The sequence below is a fragment of the Ambystoma mexicanum genome, chromosome 12, assembly GCF_040938575.1.
Source record: "Ambystoma mexicanum isolate Mex_15411 chromosome 12, UKY_AmexF1_1, whole genome shotgun sequence".
Classification (NCBI taxonomy): Eukaryota; Metazoa; Chordata; class Amphibia; order Caudata; family Ambystomatidae; genus Ambystoma; species Ambystoma mexicanum.
Window position 1 is genome coordinate 856,893,382 of NC_090936.1, and position 23,221 is coordinate 856,916,602.

A 23,221-nucleotide genomic window follows, 5' to 3' on the forward strand; every position below is an offset into this window, starting at 1 on the left:
AGGTTACAAGTCGTTAGGAAAAATAACAGTAGAGCAGGAGGAAGGAAATGATAAGATAGGAGGAGAAGAAATAGAAGGAATTAAATCCTCCATTTTAGTAGGATTGAGATGGAGGAGGTGAATATGCATCCTCTGGATGGCTGAAAGGTAGGCTATAAGTCACAAATTATCCATGAGTGGCCTCGGCACTGATCGTGATTGCACCGTTCTTTTTTTTATTAATCGGCACATAGCATACAGATGTTTACTCAAACTTTTGTTTATGAATGGTGGAAGTTCACAAACTGTTTACCTTCTGTGTTTCTGTGCTGGAAAGATTCATGAAATGTGTGCTTCTTTGACAGGGGAGAACTGCTTTTAAAAATGAATAAGCCTTTGAAAGCAAAAGAAGCATACCTTCGCGCCTTGGAACTGGATAAACAGAATGCTGATCTCTGGTACAATCTTGCCATTGTTTATATCGAATTGAAAGATCCAACTGAAGCTCTACAGAACTTTAACAATGCTTTAAACTTAAACCCCAAGCACAAGTTGGCATTATTCAACTCTGCGTTACTTATGCAAGAATCGGGTAGGTGAACATGGATACTTTCCAATGCTTTTATCAAAAATGAAATAACAAATATTTAAAGTGTTTTTAAAGGCTGGTGACCAGTTTTCTAAAAATGTGTAATCCACAAGTATCTATTTGCTATCCAGTAAATGGAGTATTGTAGCGTCTACCTGCACTCGTCTCTCCTGTGTCCACGTTACATTATGGAATGTTTACATGAATTAAAAAAATGGGGTTGACATAGGTTCATCAGGGTTGTCCAACTCATTGGGCCCGGAAACATGTTGGATTTTCAGGATACCCCTTAATAGTCATGAGATATATTTGCATACAACAGTTCTAAATGTATGCACTTTTTTCTCATGAATATTAATGAGGGATATCTAGAAAACCCATTGGGATTCCGTCCCTAGAGAACTGGAGTTAATATATTGTTCATGATGGTGATTGATCCATATTCAGCCATTTACATGTTAGCTAGTCCATTCAATATTCAAGCAATAGGCCCGAGCAGGGGGGTATTACTACTTCAGGTAATGCCCTGGGCCCATAGTTAACAAAGGCCCTGCGCATTACCTGAAGTGGTAATGCCCCCCCTGCGAGGGGCCTATTGCTATTAGTACCCCTGACCGCTAAGAGCTACGGCGCTTCGGAACAGAAAAAAAAATGGCAAAGAAATGGCTGCCGGGGAAGGAAAAACGGAGAGTCAGTTTTCCCTTTCCATGGCGGCCATTCAAAATGAATGGAAAAAGGTAAACAAACAAAATGGCCTCTGTGGAAAGAGAGCAGGGACTACAAGTAGTCCCTTCTCCCTCTCCATGGCGGCCATTCAAAACATAGGGAAAATGTAAATAAAGAAAATGGCCGCCATTGAAAGGAAGAAGGGACTACGTGTAGTCCCTTCTTCCTTTCCATGACGGCCTGTCGCGGATTGGGAGCCTACGCACTGGGGACAGAAGTATGGAGGGAACTACATTTAACTGGATCCCCGGCGAGGGCAGATGGCAGACTCCAGCCGTGTGGTGGCTCGGAGCGGGGATTACTCCGTTACGAGGCTCATCATTGGCTGAGTGGCTGCCACAACCCCCCGCCGGGGATAGGAAAGAACGCAATGGGGAGAGGGATTCTCGGTCGGGTAATGCCCCGATGCGGGCCAATCTCATTGTCCCGCGCCAGGTACTAATGAAGGATATCAAACTTTGTGTCTTGCATTCGTTTTTTTACTTTAATCCTGTGTGTTAATGAATATCTTTAAAAAAGTTTGTTCAAAATGGCGAGACAAAATATATTTTTGAGCTAAGTACTCATCAGGAATCGTACTGTAAATAAAGTTGTATAAAAGCAGTGTGTTACAAGAATTGGAACAATAGAAACTTAATGGGTATCTCTTTATATGTGAAAGAATCGTAAAAGCAGAAAAATGTTTTTGTTTTTTATTAAAGCTCAAATGAGTCATGTCATTAAGTCTCATTCGTAAAGTTATACCATATCATACATTCATTCAAGCTCTCAAAATATATAACAAGGTATCATCTCATGAACATAGATTCTTAAACAAACTACCGTAAAACATCCTACCTCCCTGGATTTACAATCTTCTGGGCCAGGTGCAAGGTTGCTAAGAGCCCCCGGCGGTATGCGAAAAAAGTCCAATGCCTTCAATCTCTTAGGGATGCACAATTCTAGAATATCTTTTAAAACCTATATCAAGTCCACATCTTATCAAATTCCTTGTCATCTCCCCTTATTGTAGCAGTTAACTTCTCCATACTAAAAGTGTACGAAACCTTTTGAATCCATTGTAGATCAGATAGCACCACTTCCTGGCCCCAATGTTTTGGTGCAAACCACTTCAGTCACTAGTAGACTAGCACACAGCTTATATTTCCTGCCACTTATATGTGTCTCCCCTTCTGGAGGTATGGCCAGCAGAAAAAAGGCTGGGTTATCTGGGACAATTGTCAATATGCCATTGATCCTCGACTTAACCTCCTGCCAAACATTGCTCAATTTTGGGCTTTCCCACTGAATATGAATTGCAGAACCCAGAAAACTGCAACCTCTCCAGGACATTGCTGATCTACTTGCATCCATGGTATAGTGTTTCTTGGATGTGTAATACCATCTCTGCTACATGGCAGTGACTGGACTGCCCTCAGTACTGGGACCATCTTTTTACTACATTTCCAAGTACTGTGGGTCCTACTACTTTGTTTCCTCCTTGTAATCCAGTGTCTATGGCAATAAGGCAGCATAAAGAGACTGGGGGGGGGTGCGGGGGAGAACCAGAACCAACCTTAACCAGCCTAGTTGACGCTAACAAGATTGGGAGCAATGGCAGGTTTCTTCATCTTCGTACGTTTTCTTGATTTTTGATCTCCAAAACATGTCAACACATACACTGCATCGGGCTCAGCAACATATTTTAGAGTCACAAATCCTGGTGACCTTTCCCTGGACTTTGTCCTCAACAGTCATGAGATTCTTTTTTGGCCAGCAGCATCTAGTCGATGGGTCTGCAGACCCAGATAGCACCCCAAGGGCCTTCACAGATCTGGAACCATGCAGCTGCATCCTCTGCCTTCAACAGCTTGCCTTCCCTCCCACCGTGTCATCAGATGTGGTACAGACAGCAAGTATGGTGCCTTTTTCAGTCCAGTTACTAATACTGCTGACCCACCAGCACTTAATGAGGACACAAGTCCAGTGGATCCCTTACACCTCTTCAAAGAATATTGCATAGACAATAGTTAGGTCCTGTGAGTTTGTCCCCTACCTGATCCTTTTGGTGTGTGGGAGGGATACCTCGTGACCCCGGTGCTTCAACCAGCTCTATGAAGCAGGGCCCAGGGGCTGTGTGGGGGGAAAAGGCAGGGATTCATAGTGGGCGGGTACACAGCTGAACACCTTACAGGTAACATTGGTCACAGGTGCCCATTTGACAACTGCAGTGACGGCAAAGTCTCTGCAGAACAGGGGCTGCATTTAAGATGTGCACCTTTGTTCCAAAGCCCGACAACTATGAGTCTACTTCCTGGTGGCAGAATAATCTTTAAATATAAGCCATACCGGAGTATGGTATGGTGCATGATATTCTCATAATTATTACAGCAGAAGCAATTTGATATCATACGTGTCTGCCCTGTGAGCCCATGCTGTGGGAGGATTATGTGTATTCTTCTATTTTTTTTTAACATTTTTATCAATACAAAGCAACAAAGAAAACACACAGCAACAGATAACGAAACATATGAACATTTAAATCCCCCAAACCCTCACCCTTCTCCTCCACCCCTTCACAATTATCAAAGTATCAATACATTTCCCAAAATCTCCCCCAAATTTTATGAAACTGTTTACTTCTCTTTTGGATCCTGTATCCTATAAACAACACTCACTAAGTGAAAGCTTTCTCATTTCATCCATACATCCACCTTTGGATGGGTCACAGATTTCCAGTTCCTTAAAATCAACTAGTTGGCCATTAAGGCCGCCCTAAAAAGTCACTTTTTCTGTGCACTTTATAGGTCATCAATCAGGGCGTCTTCACCCAATATTATTGTCTCAAAATCATAGTCCAGTGACAGTCTCAAAACTCTGTGGAATATCACAATCGGCTTGCTCGCTCCAAAAGAACCCCTCTCTGTTACAATCCCAAAGCATATGCTTAAGGTCCCCGCTTGGTGCGTGCCCTCCCACATCCCCAGCGATCATCCGTATCGGCAAGAGTTCATTTACACACACGCTCAGGCATCCAATAGACTCTGTGCAGAATCTTAATCTGCCTCAATCTTTCACCCAAACTCAATGAGGAAAGGGCAACATTCTTGCAGATATTCGCCCAGCGTGCAACAGACATCTCACGTTCAATGTATTGCCTTTCTCCCACAGATTCCTCATCTGATATGCTCATCCAGCACCGCTGCTTTGAAAAAACTTTGACAGGGGGCGTAGTGAGTGGACCTCAACTCAGCCGTTGATCCTATATACCACGTCACTACGCCCCATACCTAAGTTACTTTTTCCTCCGTGCTCAACACGCTGCTTTCGGAACACAGTAAATCGAGGCTTCAACTCTTTTTGATGTATTTTCGCCAGAATTCTATTTTTGGAGATGTCCCTGCCTCAGGTTTCGGGTTTCGGTGTACCGACTGCCACTCCAAAATGTCAGTTACCGACCCGCATGAGAGATGCCTCTGAGCCTCGGCACGGGTCATAACACGGAGGAGTGCGAGTCGTGCACTAAAATGCACCCAAAATCGGTGTGCGAGCAGGCTGCTTAACTAGTGATGGGCCGAGTCGACCGGCCGGTCCTCTGAGGCCGAGACCAAGGGGCCTACCCCCAAAAAAAGGGGAGCATTGGCAGAAAACAAAGGAGGTCCCATTCTAGGAGCCACTCTTCCTCGTCATTGTCGCACAAGAAAAAGAGGCGCCACTGTTACTGTGAAGATTCCGAATCTTCGACAGAATGAGATAAGCCATCGACTGGGCCTACCACTTCGCAAGGGTGGGAAGATTTCAAGGTCCAGATGCTAGAAATGCTCCAAAAACATGCCGCTGCAGGCCCTTGTGCCCCCCCAAACAGCAGGCATCGGAGGCAGCAGCAGCGCTCGGTACAGCCAACCACACACAAGCCCCAATGCTGACTCCATCGGCGCAAGGGAAGCTTTCGGGCTCAATGCTGAAAAAGGCACCAACACCTTCGATGCCCGCGCCTTCCTTTGTACCTCATGGTCCGAGCGTCCCCAATGTCATCTCTGTGCCACAGCCCCGATCGATGCTGACAGTCACTTTATCGGCACAGGCGCTCGGCGACAAATCGTTTATTTATATTTATATAGCACGCAAGAAGCCCAGGGGCATTGAGGCGCTGTTACTTGCAATAACTTAGTTACATGGTACAGGCATGAAAGCGATTGATAACACATTATGAATACTACAAGATATCATACTGTTGTTACAGATATTGCATTGGGACGTATATTACAACATATATGATAAGTATTCGTGCTGGTGTGTGTCGGGTCTTATGTTTACCCTGCTCTCCCAGACCAAATTATTCAGGAACCATGTCATCTGTTTTTGGCGTCGATGATGCAGATGATCAGGGGGGGGAGTCGATCCTGTGTATATGTGAACAAGGGGCGTTGACTGTTTTGACAACCAAGCTGAACTTTTATAGTTGGCACAGGGCCTTCACTATACCAGCGGGCTAGACACATCACATGACTACAAATTCCAGCAAGGCCAACCTTATACCCACACCCATGGCAAGTTTCGGGCACTGGTAGATATGTTTGACGATACCTTAGGACAGGGGTGCACAACTGATTTTGACAGAGGGCCGAAAGTACCTTACATGAGGGCTAAAGTGGGCCGAAAAGTAAAAGTGGGCGGGGCGGTAGGCGGGACATGTCAGGAGGCTTTTTCAACCCCCAATTTGTATTAAACACATGGAAAAAGAATGTTTTTTTGAGGGGTAACGATTTTTATTGCATTTCAAACTTACATTTTGTACTATACATTTTCCATTGTTATCATTTATTTCGATTTAGTTATTGTATATCGTCTGTATAATTAAATTATATATATTTTATTGACCCTTGATTGGACATTCCGTTATTTTGGACTGCTATAGTTTGCTGTTTGGGTTGCCCAAGAGGAGTATGGCCTTAGTTGAGTTAGGTTTCCTATAAAAAAAGCAAAGGATGTACATCTCCTAACTGTGCCTGTTTTAGCTTTATTATTGAGTTCACTCTTGGAGTGCAACACTATGACCCATGGCTCCCACCCCCAACCAAACACTATGCCCCATGTCCCCCTCACCCCCAACCAAACACTATGCCCCATGGCCCTCTCACCCCCAACCAAACACTATGCCCCATGGCTCCCACCCCCAAGCAAACACTATGCCCCCTGTCCCTCACCCCCCAAGCAAACACTATGCCCCCTGTCCCTCACCCCCAACCAAACACTATGCCCCATGGCCCCTCACCCCCAACCAAACACTATGCCCCATGGCTCCCACCCCCAACCAAACACTATGCCCCATGGCCCCCACGCCTCAAGCAAACACTATGCCCCCTGTCCCTCACCCCCAACCAAACACTATGCCCCATGGCTCCCACAGCCAACCAAACACTATGCCCCCTGTCCTTCATCCCCCAAGCAAACACTATGCCCCTGTCCCTCACCCCCCAAGCAAACACTATGCCCCCTGTCCCTCACCCCCAAGCAAACACTATGCCCCCTGTCCCTCACCCCCAACCAAACACTATGCCCCATGGCTCCCACAGCCAACCAAACACTATGCCCCCTGTCCCTCACCCCCCAAGCAAACACTATGCCCCATGGCCCTTCCCCCCCAACCAAACACTATGCCCCATGGCTCCCACAGCCAACCAAACACTATGCCCCCTGTCCCTCACCCCCCATGCAAACACTATGCCCCCTGTCCCTCACCCCCAAGCAAACACTATGCCCCCTGTCCCTCACCCCCAACCAAACACTATGCCCCATGGCTCCCACAGCCAACCAAACACTATGCCCCCTGTCCCTCACCCCCCAAGCAAACACTATGCCCCCTGTCCCTCACCCCACAAGCAGACACTATGCCCCCTGTCCCTCACCCCCAACCAAACACTATGCCCCAAACACACTCTCAAGCATGCACCCATACAGACCCGAACCCCCCACCCCCAACTCAGCACACACACTCTCAAGCATGCACCCATACAGACCCGAACCCCCCACCCCCCAAATCAGCACACTCTCAAATATGCACCCATACAGACCCGAACCCCCCCACCCCCCAACTCAGCACACACTCTCAAGCATGCACCCATACAGACCCGAACCCCCCACCCCCCAAATCAGCACACTCTCAAGCATACACCTTGCACCCATACAGACCCGAACCCCCATCCCCCAACTCAGCACACTCTCAAAGATGCACCCATACAGACCCAAACCCCCCACCCCCCAAATCAGCACACTCTCAAAGATGCACCCATACAGACCCAAACCCCCCAACACAGCACTCACTCTGAAGCATGCATCTCAACATACACAACACTAACACTCAAAAACAAACATTCATACACATCCGACACCCCCCCATCTCAACATACACAACACAAACACTCAAAAACAAACATTCATACACATCTGACACCCCCCCCATCTCATTATACACAACACAAACACTCAAAAACAAACATTCATGCACATCCGACCCCTCCCACCCCCATCTCAACATACACAACACAAACACTCAAAAACAAACATTCATACACATCTGACACGCCCCACCACCCCCCATCTCAATATACACAACACAAACACTCAAAAACAAACATTCATACACATCCAGCACTCCCCCCATCTCAACATACACAACACAATCACTGAAAAACAAACATTCATACACATCCGACACGCCCCCCCAACCCCCATCTCAAAATACACAACACACTCAAAAACAAACATTCATACACATCCGACACACCCCTCCCACCCCCCCATCTCAACATACACACATACAGCAGAACAGACCCGAGACACAAACACACAAACCACTTACCGGACGTGCTGGAAGGCAGGTAAGATGGAACGCTGGCGAGGTGAGTGGTACTACGGCTGGCGTGGCCAGCAAGGCTGAAATGCCTTCCGGCATCAAGCCTTACTGGCCACCCCAGCCGTAGTGCTGGCACTCCATTGATGCAGCACACACGCATTACGTGGCTCGTAGGAGCGACGTGGTGCGTGTGTGCTGAGCCAATGAGGGCCAGTGTTTTGTCCAGCCCGGAAGACAACAAAGACTTTCCTAACGGAGGGCGGCCGATGCTGTTTGCGGGCCGCCCTCCATTAGGAAAGTGTTTGTGCCTCGCGGGCCAGACAAAACAGCATGGCGGGCCGCAACTGGCCCGCGGCCCGTATGTTGTGCACGCATGCCCTAGGACTACAGGCTGCTGCGATGCCAGTCCAAGGTTACGAGTTGACCGACATACTGGACGAACATCCGGTTATTGAGAGCTCTTAATCTGGCAATTGCCGATCTGGTAGCCTCCCTGTGGCAGCATCCCTGCTCGCTCCCCCAGGACAGCTGCACCATGACCAGAAAGTACAGGCCGGCAAGAGGAGACCCGTCATTTTTGTCTTCTCACCCTTGCCTGGAAGGTCTTGTCGTGCAGGCTGCCACAGTTTCCACCCGACCAGTATCTTCAACCTCCAATCTGCCTCCAGGCAGGGAAGGTAAGAGAATTGATGCCACGTTTTTACTTCAGGCAGCATGGCTCTGAAAGGTGCTAACGTGGCGAGTGGTTTCGCAAAATTTGTATTTATTGTGTTTTATATAGCGCTTTAATCCAAAGCGTTTAACATTATAACAAGTTATATAGAAAAATATAACAGTAGAAGCAATTTACAAGACATGAAAATACTCTTTCGGACTCTGGAAGGCAGTGGAACATGCCACACAGTATATCCCTGAGGTGGCAATGCGAGACGGCTTCCTACAGCTGGTGGAGGAGGAGAAAGAGGTGGCCAAGCAGCTGTGAAAACGGGCCTGTACGTAGCTGACTGTGTGGGCCGTTCAATGGCATCGGCTGTTGCATTCAGGAGGCAGGCTTATTTAAGGTCTTCAGGACATTCGCCTAGTGTCCAAAACAAACTGCTGGACATGCCCTTTGAGGGTGAATTCCTTTTCGGCCGGAAGGTAAATGAATACCTGTAAAAATGTAAGGAATCAAAGATTGCTGCAAAGTCACTGTGCCTAGCTGCGCAGCCGGCCAAACCTGCCTTCAGCTTCGCCTCTAGGGGCAGGGGTTACAGGCGCTATGTGCCTTACAGCGAAGGCACCGATCCTGCAAAACCGGCAAGGGCAGAAGCGTTTCTCGCTTAGGGTAGGGGGCTTCCAGAGGCCAACAAGCAGCAACTGTGGTGGGGGCGGCCCCACCCTCTAATCTGCTTTGATGTTCCCCTCCCACAACTTGCTGGTTGGTGGACTACTGGTAGATCACTGGCTCAGATAGCAGGAGATTACCTCTAGGAAAGGAATTTCTTATAAATCACCTTCCTTTGGGCCGCAAGTTTTTTTGTTTTCTCTCTTAGATAATCTTGCATGGTTGTCTCGTGCTTTGAGCTGTCTAGTATCAACCCGAGATACCTGAACTCTCGCACTTTTCCTACAGGTTGACCTTTGAGCCCCAGAAGGATCTTTTCTTTTTTCTTGATAATTGCTGTGAGGATCATTAATTATTTTTTTTGTTTATCTCCAAGTTGTTAATTGAGATGTACCCCTGTAGATTGTTGAGTTGGCGCTGTAGGCCAATTGGAGTGTGGTTAAGAAGAATTAGGTTGTCTGCATACAATAGTCTATTTATCGGGGTTTTGCCCATTTTTGGTGGAAAACAGCGTACCGTTATACCTGAATCTTTGATGTCCCCTATGAAGGCTAAGAATAGCGCCGATGCTAACGGACAACCCTGCTGCACTCCTCTTGACGTTGGGATCTCCGATGAGAGGAGCCCTTGATGGTTTAGTCGAACTCTCATGCTGGTGTCAGTATAGAAGGTTTTAATCGGTTCCAAGAGTGGTGGCGGGCAGTTCCAGGGCTCTAATTTCACCTTCAGATGAGACCTATCCACACGGTCAAAGGCCTGGGTTAGATCAATAAAGATGATGAAGATCCTTGGGCCCCCTTCTAGAACCTTGCTCTTCAGGGCGCTTACCATAAGGATGTTTGCTGCGGTTCCCAGCCTGTTTGAAGGTAGTACTTGCACGGAGTGTTGTTGGCCCATTCTTTGAAGTCACACAGGAGCATTGAGCCAAAGACCTTCCCGATGGAATCAAGCAAGGCGATCATTCGGTAGTTTGCCGGGTCACTCTTGTTTCCTTTTTTAAAGATGGGAACGACTGTAGCTGATTTTCACGATGGAGGGATTGACTTCAGTTCCGCACATCTGCGAAAGATTTTGCCCAGGAGGTTCGACCATTCCAACGGGAAGGCCTTAAGGTCCACGTTTGTAATTCCATCCGGACCCGGTGCTCTGGAGTTAAATTTCTTAATCAAAGTAGTTATTTCTTCTGTGTCATCTAGACACACCCAGTTTGATGGTTCCAGGCGAGGGTTCGCCATGAGCGAGTGGGGCAGATTTTGGAATAAGGTCTTAAAGTTTACCCAGGTCGATTCTCCAATGCTGGTGACGATAGGGGGCTTTGATGCTGGAAGAGTCGATTTCAATAAGGACCAAAATTCTCTGCTGTTTTGGCCACTTAAAGCCCTTAGTATATATTCAGCGTCTTGTTGGTATAATGCTGAACAGTGTTTTTTTAGCCACGCTTTGTATCCACGAGTAGCTTCAGCGGCAGCTAATACTGCCAAAGGCGTAGCTGAAGATTTTGGTTTCCGCTTGATTTTCTCCGTTCTTTTCTTTTGGCGACCAAGGCTTTGCCATACACGTGTTTTTTTTAGCACTGGAGAGCGGTTTTTGTGTGATGTCAGTTTATAGATCGTAAGCAGGGGTAGGTAATCAATCTGCTTTTCTACTTCTGTGTAGTCATAAACTAGGTATTTCGACATCAGATCTCTTATTGATGTGGCTGACATTTTTAGTCTTGTATGTTGATTGTTGACTGCCAGCTGATGGTGAGTCTTGGCGATTCGAGTAGATTTCGCTGGCCAGGAGGTTGTTAAAAGGTTGTGGTCACTTGTATGTATGCATGTTACTTCAAACAACGTCATAACTTGAAGTAGCGGGGTTGTGACAAATGTATAGTAGATTGTGGCTCTTGAAGCTTCGCGTTCACACGTAGGCAGACAGTTGATGTCAGGAAACGCCTTGTCTAAATTATGAAACTCATGAGACTTCATCAACTTCATCCATGCTGCGCCTCTGTGCCGAGGCCTTCGGCTGGAGGGTGAGCAAGTTAGGTTGAGCAGGACTAGTCGCATTAATGTAACCACATATCATAAATTATGGTGTTGGGTAGACTGCAATTGCCTCGTCAATAGCTTTTTCTATCATTTCTAAGTAGTGATAGGCGTCAATCACTGCTGGATTCCAGTATGTGTTCGCAATGATGATGGATGATGTGGTGTCTTTTGATCTGTTATCTATATTTGCCCATTTTGCCTGAACCATGAGTAAGGATCGGTTGCTGATGAGCGTCTCTCCCATGGAGATCCCGTTTCCATGTCGACAAGCTGTTAGAATGCCCGATGAGGGGCGACCCAGAGGCCCCTTTTTTGCTGGTGATGAGGTGATTTCGTAACCCTCTAGCGTAGGAGTTTGCGTTAACCAGGTCTCCTGTAGGCACAGTATGTCGCAATCGCCCAACTTTATATCTCCTGGCGCTGTCAAGTGGAGTGGCCCTTGGTGTTCCATGAGCACAGCATTGTGGAGTTCTTCTGCGCTTTATCCGGTAAAATGACTTGTTGGCTGTGCTCACAGCCTGGGCATTGCTATCTTTTTTTCTGAATAGCTAATGCTTTCGGTAACCAGGACCATAGGCTTTGTGTAGGAAAAGCCTTACCCGATGTCTCCACAGTGGCCTGTTTTTCGGGCACATTTTGCATAGTAGTTCTTGTGATGGATGAACAGGAACTGAAGTGTTTGCTTTTGTTGGTTTTTAAAGTGTTGGCCCTGAGTAGCACGGGTTGTCTGGTTGGGTTATCTCTTCGCTCCTTAGGCTTTTGTGTAGGTCTGCTCACGGCGATCCTTTGGTTTCGAAGAGAAGGTGACGGCGAAGTGATCTGTGGTGTCGTCGTTCTGAGCATGCGACAACCTCTTGCTCTCTCGCCGATGGTGGAGGCGTTCAGGGCTTTGTGTCACTAAAGCTGGGGAGTTTGCTTGTATCGGCTGGCTCTTATGGCTAGCCGCTCTTGTTCTGGAGGATTCTGTGAGGTCATAACCTATTTTTAGCAATTCCTTTGTTTCCTCTTTCAGAAAAGTTTTTGTTGTTGGTGAGGCAATGTACAGATGAGCTATGGATTTGTGATGTTTCTGGCTGGAGTCTACGATAAGTAGATCCTCCGATTGGATCTGCCGCAGTTTTGGAATGAAGCTAAATAACCTTCACACTGATCTTCTGTTGAGAATGACTGTTGTTACCTGGAATTTGCTCCAGTTTAAGAATCCATTTGGTTTCGTCCTGCTTCTTAGCCACCTTGTTGTAGATGTTTGTTCTGGATGTGTAATGTACTCTTTCGGTTCTGTTATTATAGTTTGTGTTTTGTTGATGCTCTAGAGGGTTCGGGGCTCTTATTATTGTTTTTGCTGGGGCTGTCTTTCCTTGAGGTGTTAACGTGTATCTGTCTACCCCCTGTGGTGAGTTCTTGAGCCAATGTATTACTTTTAGGCACCCAAATGTTTGTGTGTCGAGACGCAGAGGTTGAGCGAGAGTTGTTCCACGTTACTTTCCGTGATAGCTTTTTACATTGGTCCTCCAGAATATGGAAGCCAGATTCTGTCCCCTCCCCTCCTCATTTAGACTTAAGTTACAGAGACGAATGGAGGTGTCCAAGGGTGATGTAGGTTCTTTAGCTGGCCTCTCTTCAGGTGTCGTATGATCATTCAGGTGTTGACTGATGTTCATCAGGACTTCGTTCTTAAGAAAATCATCAATTGTCTTCAGTGAGTTGGTTGAATTTGTTGTTTTGTTGTTTGACGCAATCAGCGCTGTGAAGGCTTCTTGAAAGGAAAGTTTTTCAACCATAGGAACAGATTGAGTGAGGTCTTTAGTGTTTACGTTGATAGGGCCAAACGAAGGTCAATTGTGTAGGAAGACGGGCTCCAGGGGCTTTTTTTTTTGTAAGCCCCGATGTTGTCACTGTTTTTTTTTTTTCTCTTTCTTTTTGATGATTCTAGAACCGGGCTACTCTTTAGTGTTATGTAAAACGGTTTGCGGTGGGTGAATTTCCGCTCTGTTTTCCCCAAAGGGCACTGCAGTAGGAATCACTGTTGAATTAAGCGTCTGTTCTAGGTTTGTCCTTCGGGTTGCTTAGCTCTTAGGTTGTCGACTGTTAGGTCAATCGTTGTAGATGTTTGAGTGCCAGTGGTCTTTGTTATCGCCACCGGAGTGGCTAAGACCAGTGGCACTGATGCCGACGTTGATGTAAGGTCACGAATTGAGGACGATTTTGTCCCTTTCTCTTCCATTGCCATGATGTAAGCGTCGAGAAAAATGAGTTTGCAATACATCATGCCTTGTTTTGACGTATGATCTTTTAGAGTGTCACTAACTGCTTCATATAGCCTAGTGAAGGGAGCTAGCGCTATCGTGACTGCCGACATTATGGAGAGAATGTCTACTTACTTTGTCGGCGTCTCTGCCAGCTCCAAGTCCTTGTGGAGAGGGACTCTTCTTTTCATCAGCAAATCTGTCCAAAGAGGCTGCTGCAATGGATGTTGTAAATTGCTGGCTCTATGGGAATCCAGAGAGTTTCTTCGATTTGAAGCCGTATTCGAGGAGACCCGTGGAGGTTGGATGGAGGGGTGTGTTTGGAGGTTATCTTTCTCCTGCCCTGGGCTTCCAGACGTGTAAGGGTATGCCTTGAGAGGCGACTCGTTCGTACTCGTCGCTGGCCTCGAAGGCGCTTCTCTAGGTAAATAAGAAGCATCTGCTCGAGTTCTCGGGCTCGCGTGGCAGGCAAGTTGAACCTCCGAGGCCTCCTTCTCGTCTTGATCGGAACTCAGAACCACCAGTGCTTGGGCCAACTTTCCAGGGGTGAGGGGAGCCACTTGGGGCGCCTTCAAAGGAGGCAAGTCATATCTGTAGCCTTCATACCAGAGGCTGGATGAGGCATGAGTGGTGCTGATGGGACCCCTTGATTAGGTGGACTGCGAGGAGGGGGACTGGCTACTTCCCTCTCAGCGGGCTCTACAGATTTATTGAGTGTCTGCGAAGTAGGCCTGGAATCTAGAGAAGATGTTGTCATACTTTAGGTTGTGCCGCCCTCAATCCTGCAGCATTTTGTGAGCAGCAAGCATTCTCTAAGAGCCTCTAAGATTTCTGCATCAGAGTTCATCCCGACAAGAGTTCTTAGCATTGGATCTAATCTGAAAAAAGACCTTAAGGCTATTGCCCCGCTCTAGGGGCTTAGTGCCATTTTTTATGGTTGCAGACATTGTGGTAAGCCTCCCTCTAGCTGTATGTGGGGGTTTTGTTGTTCGATTACCCTAGTGTTTTGCTTGGTATAACGCTTAGAGGGGCAGCAAGGTCTTGTTGTGATCACGTCCGTCTTGGAGGTGTCCTGATTTGTTTGTCGTTTTTTTTTTTCATCGAGAATGTATTTTGTGGTGTGCCCAGATGGCGGTGAGGCTAAAGAGTCCACCTTGGGGCTGCCCTGTGTTTGATCGCCTTCAAGGGCTAGTGTGTCCCGATGCACCAGCGCCTTCACGGTTAATTTAGTTCCAGGAGGGAGCTCGGCGTATCCAGTGGGCGGGGTGACCAATAGCTGGTCCGGGAGTTGCCGGGCCTGGAGTTCCACATTGTCAGCGACAGCGTTGGTCACTAGCGCTCGGTGGAGATATTCTCCCAGGCTCAAGGCCTCTCTGGAGGGGTCCGCCTCCACTCCTCACGCAGCCCCCTGTCCGCGGGCAAGCTCTCGCTGCAGAACCACCCCACACCTGCCACGGTCTCCTCCCGAACATGCCCGCCCGCTTTGTCACACAAGGGCTCGCTTTCGGGGGCCGCCAGTGGGTAAGTGGGACCGGGTAACCTAGGGCGGGCGGTCTCGGGCAGGTGGGGGTTGGCGGAAAGGCCAGCAGAAGGCAGAGGGGGGGAAGCAGCAAAGCTGAGGATTTGTTGTTGGAGTTTGTGGGCAAGTTTACTCTCTCAGCTGTAGGCAAGACAGATGGATTGATGTTCCATGCCAATGAGAGTTCTAAGAGTTTACCTCTGGCTGTGATTGTCGTCCGCTCTCCTTTCTTGGGTATTGGTGTCGTCAGGTGTTCTGGCATTCTGCAATCAGCAGTAGGACGGAGGCACGAACTCCTCAGACAGCGTCCATCTTTTTCTTCATGGAAGGAACTAGAACGGAGCGCCGTCCTGTCAGTCCTGCCAGCCATGACTGCAGGACTGCCACTCTATGTCCACTCTGCGTCCGATCCACGGTCTGGAAGGGGTTTTATGTGGGTCCTCCTCACACACAGTCAAAAGCACAGAAAGACTCACAGGGAGCCAGGAAAAGTTCAGAGTAGACTGCAGGACTGCCACTCTACGTCCACCCCACCTAGACCTTATTGGCATTTCAAATCCTCGGCGTTAACATATGTAGTGTTCCGCAGTGAGGTGTTAAACCCGATTTCAACATTCTTCAGGGTCAACTTGGGGTCAGTTGCTTCTATGGCCACTACTTGGGAGGCCTTTAAGGTGGTTTTGTGAGGCAGCTGCATGTCACTAGAATTTGGGGTGTTGAAGGCCATTAGACGGCAACTATCAGGGTTGGAATTGGAGATAAAAGACCTGGCGCTTCGCCTTGGGGAAGCCAGCAATGATGACACCTTGGTGTTAAAAGGAACGCTCGACGGGTTCCGCACTGAGGCAGATTGTGAAGTTAAATATTTGGCACGGCCTGTACTGGCTAGGAAATGTGGGGAGGATGTGAGGCCAGGGCGGCAGCTGGCAGCAAAGATGAGTCAGGACGGTGGGCAACACGGATATAGCGACGGTGCAGGATACGAATGGGCAAGTGGTGTCTGACTCAGACCACGTATTGTATGCCTTCTGATTATATTATGAGCACCTCTATGCGTCGTGGGGTGGGGTGGGGTGGGGTGGCTGAGGACTCACTGGGGGAGTTTCTTTCAGAAGCTTCTTTGTGCTGTCCCTGGATCAGGAGGCCGCGGTGGTGCTTCATGTATTGTTTACAACCAACAACATTTTAGTGGCTATAAAGGCACTGCCTACTGCCAAGGCCATATTGATGGTTTCACGGCTGAGTACTACAAGGGGTATGGCTCCAAAGTTGCTGACTACATTCTGTGTATGTGGCAGGAGGCAATGGGCTCTGGCTTGCTCCCCCCGATGTTTGGCGAGGGTGTGATTGCTTTGATACTGAAGCCGGGGAAGGACCCCAGGATTTTGCCTCATGTAGGCCAATATCGTTACTTAATTTGGATATGAAAATATTAGCAAATGTATTGGCGGATGGGTTACTTCCACACATAACAACCATAATTCATTCTGATCAAGCTGGATATGTCCCTGGGAAGTCGACATTCCTGAATCTTCGATGGCTCTTTGCTATTCTCTCCCAGATTGACCATGGGGTACAGGCAGTGGCAGCCCTATTAGATGCAGAGAAAGCATTTGACTCCATTGAGTGGGTCTACTTGGTTGCAGTGCTGCGGCAGGTGGGCGTCCCAGAGTGCTTTTTAGCAGCAGCATAGCTCCTATATGCTGGGGCGAACACCTGTATAGGCCTCCTTGGTAAACAGTCTGCACTCCATCGCGCTGGGACGAGGGACAAGGCCGGGCTGCCCGGTATGCCCCCTTCTTTTTGCTATAGCGATTGAACTACTGGCATCCTGGCTTAGTAAACATCACAGCGAGAGGGGATTTGCTATGGGCTTGAAGAGGGAGCTGGTTTCTTTGTATCCTGATGATGCGTTTGGTTACTAGTCTTTCCATCGAGGGTTTGTTCCATCAAATCTTTTCCATTGAAAGATGTTTCATCGAATTGCCATACATGAAGTGCAAATGGGCTATGCATCGAAACCCTTTAATCGGATGTGGTTTTCTTATATAAACACTTTACATTGTTTGCATGGAAAGTCGATGAAACATAAATAATGTTATGTTACAGGGAGCTGTCCAGTGCTGAAATCTATTAAATACAGTTTCAATGTTTTTCAGCACTGGACAGCTCCCTCTAATTTATGTAGTGTGCACTTTTTATTTTATTTTTTAATGCCCCCCCCAGCACCCCAATAAAATATATATGTCCCCAGTCCTAGAAAATTAAATGAAAGTGCACACTACACAAGCAGAGGGTGCTGTCAATTGCTGAAATCTATAAAGTATTTCAGTTCTTGACAGCTCCGTCTAACTTGTGGTGTTTATTGTTTGAGGGGTCCCCTCCCAGGGGTTTCCCCCAAACCGCCCCCCACTCCCATTTTCCAAAATTAACCCTTTCCCCGACCCATTGAATTTCCAACCCAAACATCCATACATCTATTTTAAAGGTATGTTTGAGTTGGAAATCCATCGAAATTCATTCAATGAATATGCTTTTCGATGGAAAAGCATTTCAATGAATGAATCGATGGATAATGATTCAATGGAAAGACTGTATACCAATGTGTTTCTGTGTTTTAAGGATCTGCATGTTAACCTGGGCCCCTAATGAGGGAGGTTGTGAAGTTTGGCAAATTCTCCAGTCTTTGCATTAATTGGTCGAAATCTATTTTGTGCCTGCTGACTAGGCTACGAAAAAGCCAGATGTGATAGGTGCTTACAGATGGGAGCAGAGCTCGATTAAATATTTGGGTGTACAGGTCAGCAGGAGTTTTGATACCCTCTTACGGGACAACCATCTGACTTGCCTGCAGACTCTTCAGGCTAAAATTGCTAGGTGGTGTATTCTTCCTCTTTTGCTGCTGGGACGTGTTGCTTTGGCCAAAATGGGGGTGGTCCCTAAGCTATTGTACATCTTTCAGAATGTTCCTTTCTGGCTGGGTGTGACTTTTTTTCTTGGAGGTAAAGGCCTTGTTGGTCAGACTAAGGTGGCATCCTTAATCCCCTCGGATCTGTTGGGACACACTGGCCCTGCCCTGCCATGGGACAGCGGTGGAATTGGGACTCCGGATCTGGAATCATATTTTTGGTCAGCGCAACTACACTTTGCATCCTACTGGATACCCGGATCTGCCCCCTACACGCATGAGCTCATTGAGAGGTGTTCGGAGCACCCTTTTTCCCTGCAGAGCACTGTGGTGTTCAGGAAGTTCATGGACGAGTGTAAATTTGACCCAGTGGCCGGTAATATTCACACTTGAACAGGGGTCTCAAGCGGCTCCAGGCAAACGCTCCCTATGCTCCGACACTCCAGCTTTGGAATATAGACTGTTTGGTGCCAACCTGTGATGATGCAATAGACTCAGAGTGGAGGGAATTGGGTATCAGCCATATATTTGAGTTATATCCGGATAGTGTTTTTGTATTGAGAGGTAATTCAAGGATAAGGTGGGGAATAATTTTGGTCGTGGTTTCCGGTACTTTCTAATACGGGCTGCTTTTAATGCCTGGTCGTCGTCTTTTCCGGGGGATCCTACATCATTGCCTTTGCTACAATACCTTCTAAATTCGACTTCAGCAAGGCTTATTGTCTCTTCAGTGTATACAGTGATCCTGCAAGCCTCTTTGAGGGTGGAATTGAAGTGCAAAGTTAAATGGGAGGAGGATGCAGGCTCATATTTCACAGAAAAGCAGTGGGGTATGATACGCGATTGCACACAACGGTGCAGTTAATACCAGATTTAACCTCCTTTAATTGAAAACTCTCCATAGGGTATATTTGGCCCCCTCACGCCGCTGGCTGTTCAACCCAGCTAGGGATGACTGGTGTCATAGGTGTGGGGGGGGAGTGGGGCTGCAGGCTTTTTTCACATGTTCTGTTCTTGTCCTTGAGTGCATGATTTTTGGGGGGGTGGTAATGACTTTTACAAAGATGTTGGGCCACAAGATTTCTTGGGAGTTGCTGTGCTGTATGTTTGGGTGGCTTCTGGGTTTACCGAAGGGTTATCGGAAACTGCTAGCCACTGGCATGATAATAGCACCTAGGTGTATTTTAGTGCGATGGACAAGCTCTACTGCCCCTACCCCTAAGTCATGGATGGAAGATATGATTTGGTTTACAATGGCAATGGAGGATATGTCACTGATGGTGTAGAATGGTTGGCTACAGTCCTTGTTAATGTACAGTTGAAATATAGTTCAATGGGATGTACCTGCGTGAGATGTGAATCTTAATAAATGTTTTTTTAAAAACGAATGCCCAATGATCTGCATGAAACATATTGGCTCAATTGGCACTGCTTTTCAGATATATTGGCCCTTCCCAGGGCACTCAAATTCCCTGCATTGGTCAAAGTACCGGCTGACTTGAGGGTAACTCCCTTGAAAAAAGCCCGCTGGTCATCACTAGCTTGAACTGTGGCAAGGATACTGTACATCGTTCTAAAAATAAAAAATGCAAAAGCAAACATGGCCACTTCCTTGCTCTGCTCATGAAGATACATATGCCATCACAATCATGCATTTAAGCTAACACCCAGTAGTACCTGAGCAACTAAGCAAAGCTAAAGAAGAGTACCATCCCAACTTGTTTGTGCCAGTTGAACTTTAATTTGAGGGAAAGCACAAAGAGATACACAATAACAAATGTAAAAATGGAAAAGAAGACCGGATTTCCCACAGTATCCCCACATAGAGGTTATGAGAAGTACATGGTGGTGGTAGGTATTCTTTTTACGGTGGTGTTGATAGTGATGGTTGCCTTAGAAAACATAAATCACAAATTGTTTTTTTTTCATGTACTACCATAGTGTCCCTTCAAGAAAGATTGTTTACAAAAAAAAATGTGTGTGTGGCTAGTACAGTTCAATCTCCACCCCCACCCTCATGTCCCAAGTAGCCCCAGGCAAAACCTTTGGATTTTATCGTACAGTTCTATTCATGCAGCCAAAATCCCAGAACACTTGTCATTATCATCAGATCTCCCAAACATTTTCCCATGCCATCTTCAACATATTTTCCACCCACACATTCACATATGTTTTTTTAAAGGTTTTCCATACTTTCTTTCAGGATCTACTTCATGCCTGTGGCTAGGCCTCCAGACAGCCATTCCTCCGTCCCAGCACTATTTCCCTCATGACCCTGCAGGATCACACTCAGGAGTGTGCAGGATCTGCTTTTCAAGTACTAAGTTCCTCCTGTCTTAGACCTACTCTATGACCACAACATAGGGTACCAGCTTCATGCTCACAACCCCAGCTAACATTTCGGGAAGAAAATGTTAGCGATTCTCGAATCGCAGGGCAGCGGTCCATCCGCGCCTCCGAGTGGGGTCGGTCGTGATCGGTCGAGAGACACTGCTCGCACACCTTCGGGCTCGGGTGGTCGGCATTATTCGCAGGAGAGGTCCCGCTCGGACAAGGGGAATCGTTCTCATCATGCCCTGTCCAGGTCCCGGTCCTCGACGCGCTTGAGACCGTGTGAACCTGTGATGTCTTTGAGGAAGACGTAGACTCCGGTGGCGCCGAGGTCATCGACACTCTTTCGAGGCCCCGCCTCTGAAGAAGTCGTCGGCACCATCGGCGCCCAGGCTGTCGAAGGACACTCTCGGGGCTCTGGCCTCGAGGCCTGTGTCGACGCCATCGATGCTGTCGGCAACCTCTGCCTTTTCGTCCTATGGGACAGCAATGGAGGGGAGGTTCCTTTCGTTATTACTCATCCTTTGGTAAAGGGAGAGGAGCTGCCAGTCAAAGGGGCCACCGTAGGAGTACCAGAGGTGGAAAACAAGGTACTCGAGGTGCCAAGGCCGCTCGGGCTGTTGCCTCTTTGCCCTCAGGCAACGCCGGAGCCGCTTCAGCTCAGTCATGAGGCCATGTCCCATGGTTCGCCGGTTGGGGGAAGGCTGGCGCAGCATCTTGCAGAGTGGCGTGCCATTACTTCAGATGTGTGGGTTCTGGAGATCATAACCCATGGCTACTGTCTTCCTTTCCGGCAGAGGCCTCAAGACAATCCACCGGGGAATCTCTTTTTGAAGAGTCTGGATCCGCTCCCTGCGCAGGAAATTCAATCCCTGCTGGAGAAAGGCGCCATAGAACTGGTGCCTGTAGCGGAGAGGAACAAGGGATGGTATTTCCCTTATTTTTGGATTTCCAAGAAAGACTGGGGATTGAGACCCATCATGAACTTGCGCGGTTTGAACAAACTCCTCAGGAAGGACAAGTTCAAGATGGTTACTCTCTCTCTCGAGTCCTCCAGGCCCTTCAACTTCAGGACTGGTTGGTGTCTCTCAACCTCAAGGACGCTTATTTTCATGTGCCGATACATCCAAAGTACAAGAAGTACCTGAGGCTCGTGGTTGGCGACTCGCACTTTCAGTTTCGGCTCCTGCCGTTCGGATTGACTTCTGCCCCGAGGGTCTTCACGAAGCTCATGGTAGTGGTGGCAGCACATCTCAGGAAAGGGGGTTTCACGTCTACCCCTACCTGGACGATTGGTTGATCAGGACGCACTCTCCCGAGCAAGTCCTGGATCATCTGTCCGTCACCTGCCACTCCCTCCACAAGCTGGGCTTCTCCCTCAACTTCAAGAAGTCCCATTTGACACCAACTCAGAGGCTCCAGTACATCGGAGCAGTGCTCGACACGTCCGTGGGGCAGTGTTTTCCTCCCCAGGTGAGGGCTCATCACATTCAGCAGATGGTGCACAAGTTTCAACTTGCCCAGAGTCTCCCAGCGTTCGAGTTCTTGAGACTGCTCGGCCTCATGGCATCCTGCATTCTTCTGGTGCCAGAGGCCAGGTTGCGGATGAGATCTTTGCAATGGGCACTCAAGCTCCAGTGGTCTCAGTCCTCCGGCAGGATGTCGAACCCTGTTCAGGTGCCGTCCTCGGTCACCCAGGACCTTCTGTGGTGGGCCGACGAAGGCAATCTGATGAGGGGGGCCCCATTTTGGCTGCCCTGGCCAGAGGTGACGATCGTGACGGACGCATCCCTCACAGGATGGGGTGCTCATGCCAACGACTGTGTGAGGGAAGAACGTCCTGATCCTGACGGACAACACAGTGGCCATGCACTACCTCAACAAAAAGTGGGGGGCAGGGTCACTTCCTCTGTGCAGGGAGGCGATACAGCTCTGGTTCTGGGCAATCCAGCAGGAAGTTTCGATCTCGGCAGTTCATCTGGCCGGAGACCAAAACGAGACGGCAGACTCTCTGAGCAGGCAGACCGCGTTCTCTCATGAGTGGGAGTTGGCTCAGGAGATTCTCCTGGAGATCTTTGCCCTTTGGTGGACCCCTCAAGTGGATCTCTTCGCCTCCAGTGTCAACCGGAAGTGCGAGAGGTTCTGCTAGCGGGAACTTCCTCCAAAAGCAGCCTTAGGAGACGTGTTTGTGGTGGAGTGGTCATTCCCACTGCTGTACGCGTTTCCTCCAGTCCCCGTCATCCCGCAAGTACTGCGGAGGTTACGGAGGTTTGGTTCCCGGATGATCCTCATTGCTCCAGCGTGGGCCCGGAGGACGTGGTACCCGGACCTTCTCGACTTGTCCATCTGCCCTCCACATCGTCTTCCCTACCGAGACGATCTGCTCTCACGGGAGGGGGGTCAGGTTCTCCATCCAGAGGTCAGATCCCTCAACCTTCACGCTTTGTTTCTGAAAGGTTGAGGTATAAGGATTGGGACCTCCATGAAGACGTGTTGGCGGTGTTGCTCTCGGCCAGACAGCCCGCAACAAAGTCTGTTTACCATTGCCATTGGCGTAAGTTCTGCGACTGGTGCAGGGTTAAGAATGTGGATCCTTTTGCATGTGACATTCCCATGGTTCTCTCTTTTTTGCTTTCTTTGGCCCACAGGGGCCTTCAAGTGGGTACCATTAAAGGTTACCTGGCGGACCTGTCCATATTTAAGCGCTCGTCTGAAGAGTGTTCCTATT

At 48.2% G+C, this 23,221-nt stretch overlaps 1 protein-coding gene across 1 annotated transcript in view; it reads left to right on the forward strand.

Annotated features, from left to right (window-relative positions):
• Positions 1-23,221, forward strand: part of TMTC3 (transmembrane O-mannosyltransferase targeting cadherins 3) — a 1,032,559-nt gene that overhangs the window by 880,401 nt on the left and 128,937 nt on the right. The window contains exon 13 of the mRNA XM_069629335.1: positions 345-571. Within this exon, the coding sequence (XP_069485436.1) occupies positions 345-571 (227 nt within the window). The remainder of the gene's footprint in view (positions 1-344; positions 572-23,221) is intronic.